Here is a 9,970-nt window from a genome sequence, read left to right as displayed (position 1 = left end):
AAAATTAAATACATACTCGTATACTTGCATAGTATAGAAATTAAGCTTCCTTGTGTAAAGCCATATGCATTGAAATATACCTATATAGGTATCAATGATCAATCTTTCATTTTTGTTATGAGGGATTTAACTCAATTTGTTTCACTTATTAATATTATCTAAATCATACACACGATAAGGGACAATAAACCTACCTATTTTGATGATAAAGCTATCAATTTAATCAGCTACCAAGAAATTTAATTTCCTCGACCGAGTAGGTATCGGTTGTATTGAATAATACAGTTCAAATCAAAATGTCGACAATTTCCGTGCGTATTTTGATCTTTGCGCTTTTTTTGAGTGAACAGTTTCAGTTATTCTCCAGTGAAGAATTATGCTCTTTTTCCAAATCAAAGTTAAAGTGTATGTGCCGATATCAGGCTCAACCAAACACGCCCTTCCCAGTTCACAGTGCCGACTGTACGAGAATGAGCTTAACCGAATTTCCAAAGGACACACACCTTCCAAGCGTTGAAGACTTAGATTTGTCGCGGAATTTAATTTCAACATTGGACCACGATCATAATAATTTTGAAAGTGTACTGTTACGATTCCTAAATTTATCGTTCAACAAAATAGCGTATTTGTTTCAGGACTTTTTTATAAACACTCCAAATTTATCAGTTTTAGATCTGAGTCATAACGAAATCGTTTATTTATCTAACGCTAACGTATTCAGGGGACTCGGAAATTTAACGGTGTTAAAATTAAGTTTTAACAAACTCTCGACATTGCCAGAAGATGTTTTTAGACCACTGAAGAATCTGGAGGAGTTAGACTTAAGATTTAATTATTTGGGTGTCACTCTAATGCAACACAGCAGTTTCTTCCAGTTGAGTATGGGCTTTCCACGCAATATTTCCAAATTAAACTTAGATGGTGTTGGAATTTCTAAATTGCCCAATGGATATTTCGATGAGGGTAGTCATTTGAAATATTTGAGTTTGTCAGACAATCCTCTAACAGAGATTCCGTTAGTCTCGTCGATCGTAGAACATTTAGATTTGTCAGGAACTCATATTACAACAGTATCTGGAAAACATTTGCCATACCAGTCATTGAAGGTATTGAAGCTAAATAGATTGAAGAGGTTAGAAGAAATTGAGCATTACGCTTTTTTGAATTTGAAATCTTTAGAAGAGCTGCACTTGAGCGATTCTAAAAGACTACGTTCATTGCCTAATCTGGCTTTTGGAATTCTTTCAAATGACACTGAAGTAACTTTGAAGAGAATGCATATTTCACGTACCGGAATAAGGACTCTAAACTCTACATACCTACATCTATTTAAGAAAGTTAAGTTTGTCGATCTTCAACATAATCCTTGGGATTGCAAGTGCGAAATCCTATGGTTACAGCAGCTGAATGGATCTTTGCACCGCTACGATAATATCAGGTAGATATCTTAAGCTTATTAACTTATGTTCGTTCTCCTTTTTTCAAAGCAAAACCTAATGTAAAGTTCAGATTACGCTTCGCACTTGTCATTTTCTAGTTTTAATTGAAAGAGGCTGTTAGGCGAAACAGAGGAATCTTGGCCCCCTAAGTACTTTTGGGAACGTGGAGAAGCAATATATAAAAATAAACTTATCCGACCTTTCTACGTTTACCTAAATATACTTTTGGTTTTGAAAATAGAAAGAATATAGGTAGGTACACATATTCATGGGCGTAAAAAGGCAGAATCGCGCATGCCCAGATGTGCGGGTGGTATCTGTTCTAGCCAAAGCAAATTTTTTAAAAAAGTATTCATTGCCCATAATTATGTAGAAATACATTAAAAAAAAATTGCTGTGGCTAGCACAGATACCATCCGATCCTCACACTCGTGCATGCTCGATTGTGCCCTTTTATGTCTTTTCATCTGTACTAAATTTGGTTCCAATCGGCTCAGCGGTTTAGCCGGAAATGAGAGTACATACGGACCGACAGACCGATATCATCGAAATTTTCTTTGATTTGGATTGCTGGTGCTTCAAAACGTGTATTTCCGTAAAAAAAAGTGGGGGTCATTTTTACCCCAATGCAATCTGTACTAAATTTGGTTCCAATCGGTTCAGCGGTTTAGCCGGAAATGAGAGTACATACGGACCGACAGACCGATATCATCGAAATTTTCTTTGATTTGGATTGCTGGTGCTTCAAAACGTGTATTTCCGTAAAGAAAAAGTGGGGGTCATTTTTACCCCAATGCAAACCCTTACTAACGTGCGGGTGCTAAAATTCCCTGTATACCTACAACTCTCTTTCTATTTTAAGCATTTATGAACAATATTTAGGTCGAAATGTGAAACCCTAAGACTGTCAGTTTGTTATTAGACGCTACTTACGTAGTCTAAATGTGTAGGTATTCTTTTAAAAGAATCTTTCTTCATATTAACACCGAAACCAAAGAGTAATTATTAAGTATTCTTCGAGGTATTCTTTGACTACTTCTACTAATTTGCCAATCTTCAAGATTTTGAACTCCACGGAAAGCTCGGGTGTTGTAGATCGACCTTTTGAAGAGTTAATCGCCACAATACACTTCGAGGTCGATTGTTAAAAGATCTTTATGAAGAAGTAACTAAGGCTGCCTAAGTACTAGGCGTAACAAATAGCTACGAAATTACTTTTCACTCAACGCTACGATCGTAAATAACGAAGCGATGTGTAGAACCGTAGAAGTGACATTACTTCATTCCCAAAGACAAGAATTGGATGCATTTCATCATGTCGATGTTGCTATTTTTGCTTTAAAAACGCTGGGAACATCAAGGTCCGTTTTTGTTTATCATGTCGCAACTTATCCGAGCTCCCGCTATAAATAAATAAATAATATAAACAGGTATTAAACAAACTCCCTATGATTACTTGAAGGTTGAAGGTAATAATTGTTATCAGTATCGACTTAAATCGTTATTGTTTGTTGTTTGCAATATTTTCAATTAACTATATGAGAAATTAGATCACTCACTAGTAGGCGGAGGACACTTTGTAACAGTGGTGTAGTCAGTGTAGCCAAATTTAGCAGTGCCGGAGCCCTTAAAATGTGTTAGAGTTGGTTTTTAAAACGAAAATTTAAATTAAAGTGCGCGCGCGGTTTCTGCAGAAATGACAGACAGAGAGAGGAATGATGGCGGAATGTGCTTAGCGGTGAAACGTGCGTGGTACTTGTAAGAGACAATTATGAACAGTTCTAGCGTTGAGTGAAGAAACCAGACTCAACGGTTCTAGAGACTTTTAAGCTTTTCAAACTCTTTTTCATTTAGTTTACGATGTTGTTATTATGTAGGTATTTGTTAGAAGTGATGGCCATCACCCACCAACATTTGGTAAGCATTATTAAATACGTTTATTTTTCACGTGTTGTTATCGCGAATTATTCCTACGCGCCGTGCTGTCATGTAAACGCCACCCAATAAAATGCAGGTATCCAAGGGTATCGAATACACCCCCCCCCCTCCAAGCAAAAGTGGGGTCCAGGAAAATTAAAAAAATTTGCAGTAAAATAAATGGGTTTTGAAACAATTTCAGTTCCTAGATTTTTGAATAAATTGTTGCTCTAAAGGTGTAAGGCTTATCTAAGTCGCAAATATCATTAGTTATCATCACTTATCTTATCTCCGTCTCCTATCCTGTGCCGGAGCGCCGCTCCCCTCTCACAAGCAGTGCCTCCACTACACCACTGCTTTGTAACCAAAAGGCCCAATCTTCAAATAGTATAACTTTTGTTTGAAAATTTATGTTAAAAAACTGTTCGACAATTTTGTTCCTTAATTCATCAAATATGTACACAACAAATTTTGTGGAATTCTCTTCATTTTCGTTGTCCGCCCAAGAATTGCAGTGGAACTTTTTTTTCGAATTTTCAAAAACTAATTCCAGATTCATGATTTTAATGTTCAAGCTGTTCAAGTTCAGCATTATGCGGGTCACTCTGTCATTGGGCGTAAGCATGTTGAGGGCCTAGAACATGAGGGGCAACCAGGGGGCAACAAATAAATAAATAAAATAAATAAAAACTCCTAGATACCTAATTTAAAAAGAAATACACATTTCGCCACTTGTTTGGGGGTGGCTCCCAAACGAAACACGTTGGACCCGCGGTTTATTTGGAAGAAGTGCTTGTCGTAATCCTCTCTATCACCCAATTTTTTTGTTACATACGGTCATGTAACACCCTGTATAAGTATAGGGTAAATCGAGGAGAGATGGACCACCTTTTAAACATTTTTCGATAACTTCTTTATTTATAAGAATATAAGTCTACAAAACAGTACAACGTTAACATAAACATTCGTGGTCCTTTTGGTAAAGTTTAATGGTTAATATAACTTGACAAATAATTATAAATTCTAAAAAACTAAAAATCGTAATTGGTCCATCTATCCTAGTGGGGATAGGAGAGATGGACCTATATGAAAAGGAGAGATGGACCATCCATTAATTTAGGGTTTTTGTCCCTTTTTTTAAAGTGGGGGCGGCACCGCAGCGTTGGCATGTGTTGGTGTAGGATGTGCAACCATCTGGAACATACAATGCATTGTAACCATTCCTCCTTTTTCTTTGTAAGGCGATAGTCTTCGAGGCACCCGACGCACTGATTTTCGATATCATCCAACGTTTCTTCCCCACTAGATGAATCATCCAATATTACGTTTCCATCAGATTCTGAAGAAGTAGACTCGTGTCTGCGTTTCTTCTGCAACTTTTGATCTGTAGATTTCGGTAATTTGTTTTTGGAAGGTTTTTCCTTTCTCTGTCCCTTTGGATGAGGTGTTTGGCTTTGTTTTTGTTTTTTCTGACGAACAAGGGCTATGTGATTGGGTGAAGTTAAGTCACCCATTAGGTTCACACGAGCTTTTCTGATAGCTGGGGTTATCTGGGGTACAGGTGAAAGTTCTTGAAGTAGCTTCCCAGGTGTTTCTTCTTCTTCAACACTTCCCAACTGTTTTTTTGAATGACCTGGTTGAGGCGATTCATGGTAGAGAGGAAGGTGCATTCCGGAAGGGCCTGGTTGAGGTGAGTCACCATCGCGAGAAAGGGTCTCAGTTTCCCTTAATTTTGCTGTAGAGCCAGTTTGTTCCTCTTCTTCTCTTGCATGTATTGCAGCCTCATTTGGAGGTTGGGTTAGAAAAGCGTGATCGGGAATTTCATTCGGATTGTAAGGCCAAATTCCTGTTGACCGAAAGGCCAATACGGCATTGTTGACTGTAGCCGATTTGCCCCAAGCCTCCCCTAAAAGTTTACCAAATTGCAACCGATTTAATTTTCTATTGGGGTTGCATTTGATCATCCTCCTACACGATTCATAATAATGCCCCTTCAGGCTTTTAAAGAATGCCCTATCCAGCGGTTGTAAATAATGTGTTGTATGGCTAGGCAAACAAAACAAAATTATATCGTGGTCCTCGGCAAATTGCAACGTGTCAAGATTGGTTGTATGAGAAGTGTGTCCGTCTACTATTAGTAAGACTTTCCCGGGTACTTTTCTGAGGTAGAAGTGGTTTTGTAGCCAGTCCAGGAAAATGTCTGACGTCACGTATGCCGACTTTGCTGACATGCGAATACGTGAGGCAGGTGGCATTCCGTCAGCCCATTCTGCTTTAGCATTTTTCCCCTTAAACACGCAGTAAGGAGGCAAATAAACCCCTTCTGCATTACAGCAGGCAACTACTGTAATTGTTTCACCTTTTTCGCACGTGCTAATTGAAGGTACACTTTTAGATCCTTTCTGAGCCAGCACTTGTCCTGCTCGCGTGTTCAGCTGTAGTCCTGTCTCGTCTGTATTGTATATATTGCCAGGCTTGTCAAATAAACTATTTTGAGAGAGTACAGCATCGAGTTCTTTAAAATATTTCTCTACAATATTTCTAGACATTCCCAACGCTCGAGCTATTGAGGTATTTTCAGCTTTGCGAACTGTAATATCTGGATTTCGTCTCAAAAATTGAAGCAGCCATACATTACCAGCTTTACCTAAAAATGTGCACAACAATTTGTTACAAAGTTTTAAAATTTCAAGTAAGAGTTCATGTAACTCACCCTCTTCTCGATTAAATTTGTGTTCAATTCCAAGACGTTCGGCTAAATTATATGCCATAACGCGCACTTCCCCTCTAGTGGGTGCGAAACCACTTTTCTGCATTTTTTTTATGTGGGTAGAGAGCTTCATTTCTGCTTCTCTACCAAGTACACTACCAGGGCCCAATCGGTCGGTTTTATCCAGATTACTAGCTGCAAATCTGCGTTTGAATGTGGTTTTTGGAATGCCGAACGCTTTTGCTGCTTCATTGACACCCATTTGACCGTACACTACCGCATTAACGGCATCAGTTAAATTTTCTGCGGACCAACAACCCCTTTTAGGCGTATTCTGCTTACGCGTATACTCATTCGGCATTATCCTGGAACAACACGATATAGGTCCATCTCACCTATAGTGTACTGGTCCGTCTCTCCTAAAAGTGAAGGATAGATGGACCAGTAAATCCTGTTGAAATGCAATTACTTGAACACAGCGTTTTCGAGGTTAAGTGCATTTCGGAATACATATCTGCCTATGAGTGGTCTAAATTTCTACTTAAAACTTACCTTAAGTGAAATAACTCAACAACGAAAAACACTTTGAAAAATTTCGAGGACCATAAAAAAGTAATTTCCCAATAAATTAAAAAGTACTGCACCCACGCGCGTGTAACTGTAGGACTGATTAACGGCAACATTGCCTCATAATTTTACGCCGCCGTAACAAGGATTGATGCAACAACAGACAAGATACTGCTGGTGGTCCGTCTCTCCTACTGGTCCATCTCTCCTCGATTTACCCTATACCTACTAAAGCATTTGATCGCAATTCTTATAAAATCATAAGATACCCCAATAATTTTCGGTAACTTGATCGAAAATAACAAGTACTTTTATTTAACTCGGGAGTAATATACGAGAGGCGTACAGACTGCTGGTTAAACTTCGAAGCAATATTGAGGTCAATGTTAGAAAGACAGGGAAAGCCTCGGCGTAATCAATCAGACTTCAACCAGTGGAGTCTTGTAGTATGGTGTTTTGTTACGATATTTGCGATCGCGCACATTTATAGAAGCTAACGTGGAGGACTAAAGTTGAACAGACAGACTTAATTTCCACTATCGGAAGTGTGGTAGACTGAGCTCAAACTTTTCTTTTACGTTGAACCGACCAGAAATTGGATTCAATTTATCCTTAGGTATATTACAAATAGAAGTCCAAGTTTAGATTCATCTGACAAACTTTGACCAACTTTTTTTTTGCAGATGTTTAACACCACGAAATCTACGAACGAAAAAAATCATGAGTCTATCTGATAAAGACATGCCGGATTGCTTTAATAGCTACGCAAATGTGCAGAAGACCCTAATAGGAATATTTTCCATTTTGGTTGCACTCTTATGCTTACTAATCCTTTATCTTCTGTATCTGGGACCATTTCACCCACCAAAAACAAGAGGAGTTGGACCTGGCTCACCATACCAAAGTATTTCACTTGAGATCGATCCATGCAAGGCCGAAGATGCATCTAGGAACTAACAAATCGTGCTAGTGATTATATTTATTTATTTTGTGGACCACTCCAATGTCTGCTAGTTGAATAGCAGACATGTTTTGCTAACAATTTTGATTAACTTTATTAGAAACCTCACTGATCTAATTCACGCAGTTTGCAGGTTAAAACAAAACAAAACATCATGTGAAATGTTGCGCACTAACCCGCAGAAAATATCAATTATTGAAGTAGACAAATATTTATTCCTAAATAAATGCCAACATGCTCGTCTAATGATCGTTTTTCCGGTCAAATTTAACTGTACTGTAGGGTTAAGCATATACCTACCTTAGATCTCATGGCAACGTTTTTTGCACCAACGGTTGCCATTGATCTATACGATAAAACATAAACTCAACTCTTTCACTATGCCAACAAACATTGGAGAGAGTTTGCACATTTTTCTGTTGATGTTTTGTTGAAATTTTTGCTTTACAGAAGGTTAAGGTATTGTAGAATAATTCAAAACAAAAGGTAGGTAATTCATTGTTTGTTAATTGTGTTTGACGCAAATTATTAAATCTTAAAATTTTCGTTGATTTCTGTCCTATTCGCAAGATTCACCCTTTCCGTCTCGATGCACGCTACAAGATCCCACTCCTCCAGCAGCACCTGCATCCGAAACTTCCAGGCGCTGAAGCGACCCGTCGAACAAGGGCAACAAGAACCGTTCGTTTTTCTCCTCATCCATACTCCCAACACTTTTACGCACGACACGCGATTACTGAGGGACCCTGAACCTAAAGTGTTATGGGACAATTGCACGATTAAATAATAAAATCCGCGAACGAAAGTAAAAGGAAAATGTCTTTTTGTAACAGAAAAACAAAACTATTGACAAATTGTAAATAAGCTACCAGAAAAACTTGGACCTTGTCATGGAGCGCAACCAGGGGCGCAATTCAGGGTTTGCATTGTTGATGAATGTCTCCATATTGAATTAGTGTGTGGTCTATGGTTGTCGACAAATATTGCACTAATTTTGTTTTTATTTTAGAATGCTAGTCGCTATCGATTTCGGACTTTATCAACAAAGTTATATATTTTAATCTAAACAGACAGAACACTAAATTGTCTTTTCAAAACTATAGCACACCAGGGATGATATTGAAAAAAAAAGATTCGCGCGATTCAAAAAAAGTCATAAAAGATTAAAAAGGTTCATATAACAAAATAAAAAATTTAAAAAAACACAATTTATGAATTTTTGAATTTTTTTAAACACTTATTTTTTTGGAATTGAATCCACTCAAAAAGTGAGGTTATGTCCAATAAGTTTTTTTACCACACCCCGTATACTTATTTTGAAGACAGCACATTATGCAACAATCATTGCAAAGAAACTTTTGTAATAAAACACATTTCCGATAACTTAATAAACAAAGAAATGCAAATTTTGCCCATAACTCAAAAACAAAAGACAAAGACCAGTTTGGTTTTCAAAATGGAGTTTATCTCAAAATGTTTTCAAATTTTCATGTAATCAAAAGGAAGCTTTTTTTAAAAACGTTGCTGTTGCAGTGCTTGGTTGTTCGACTGCTGTGAATGATATTCATTTTCAACAGTGTTGCGTATCAATAAGTTACAATACTATTCGCAGTCTCACCAGAGAATGGCTTATTTGGTCTTTTCAGTCTTCAAAGAGAAAAAGACCGAAACCTTGGATTTTCAATTTCTTCAAAAATTGTGCAAAAGAAAACTCGTCCAATTTTAAAGTTTGATTTCTATTGTTACAATGAGTAAGGTCTACAACAACCCAGGTTGTAGGTGCATACATGATATACTTACATACATTATTATCATTTTTACCACCTGCAACCTGGAGTATAAGAGAGGCCTACAAATGACCTCTTTGGATCTCTAGGAACCCAGATCTCTATGATGGTCAATCCACTTGTCTCACTTTTTGCCAAACCACTGAAACGAAAGTAACTAAATTTAGCACGTGTTCTTAGGCGAAAGATAAACTGCTCAAAAGCTTTTGCAAATGTGCATATTTTTTTATATGCGTTATGCTACCAAATTATGCGACTGTATTTTCCAAGGGAAAAGAGTTTCTAGAGGGGGTGGTATTTCCGCGGGACACAGCAACTTATTATTTTGCTCGCCCGCTATGTAGATTTATTGGCTCGCTCTTATAAATCAATTGGGCTACGGCCCTGTTAAAATTGGTCAAATTTTAAAATTTGGGCGTTCTTTGAACTCGCCATTGAATTCTCTACAGCTTTGGTTACAAGAATGTTTTGACGGGAGCAGTACTTTGGATGCTACAGACGACAGAAGGTCGCCAAATGGTACATTTTAGCGAATATGGGAAAAATTGTCGTCCTTCAACCGTAAAATATTTAAATTATAAAGTATTTC

General features: G+C 37.6%; 1 protein-coding gene across 3 annotated transcripts; it reads left to right on the top strand.

Moving 5' to 3' along the window:
* The first annotated feature begins 234 nt into the window (after positions 1–234).
* LOC116165093 (vasorin-like) lies at positions 235–8,145 on the top strand. Of its 3 annotated transcripts, none has more exons than XM_031479388.1 (3): positions 235–311; positions 357–1,438; positions 7,317–8,145. In XM_031479388.1, the coding sequence occupies exons 1-3, from the start codon at positions 297–299 to the stop codon at positions 7,588–7,590; spliced, it is 1,371 nt and encodes a 456-aa protein (XP_031335248.1). In that variant the 5' UTR covers positions 235–296; the 3' UTR covers positions 7,591–8,145. The 3 variants fall into 3 exon arrangements, with proteins under 3 accessions (XP_031335248.1, XP_031335249.1, XP_031335247.1); XM_031479389.1 differs by having other exon boundaries at positions 260–581; positions 636–1,438; XM_031479387.1 differs by having other exon boundaries at positions 260–1,438.
* Positions 8,146–9,970: the final 1,825 nt, after the last annotated feature.

This window comes from Photinus pyralis, unplaced genomic scaffold (assembly GCF_008802855.1).
Source record: "Photinus pyralis isolate 1611_PpyrPB1 unplaced genomic scaffold, Ppyr1.3 Ppyr1.4_LG2, whole genome shotgun sequence".
Taxonomy (NCBI): Eukaryota; Metazoa; Arthropoda; class Insecta; order Coleoptera; family Lampyridae; genus Photinus; species Photinus pyralis.
The sequence above is the reverse complement of the archived record's forward strand: the minus strand, read 5'-3'. Positions and strand labels throughout refer to the sequence as shown.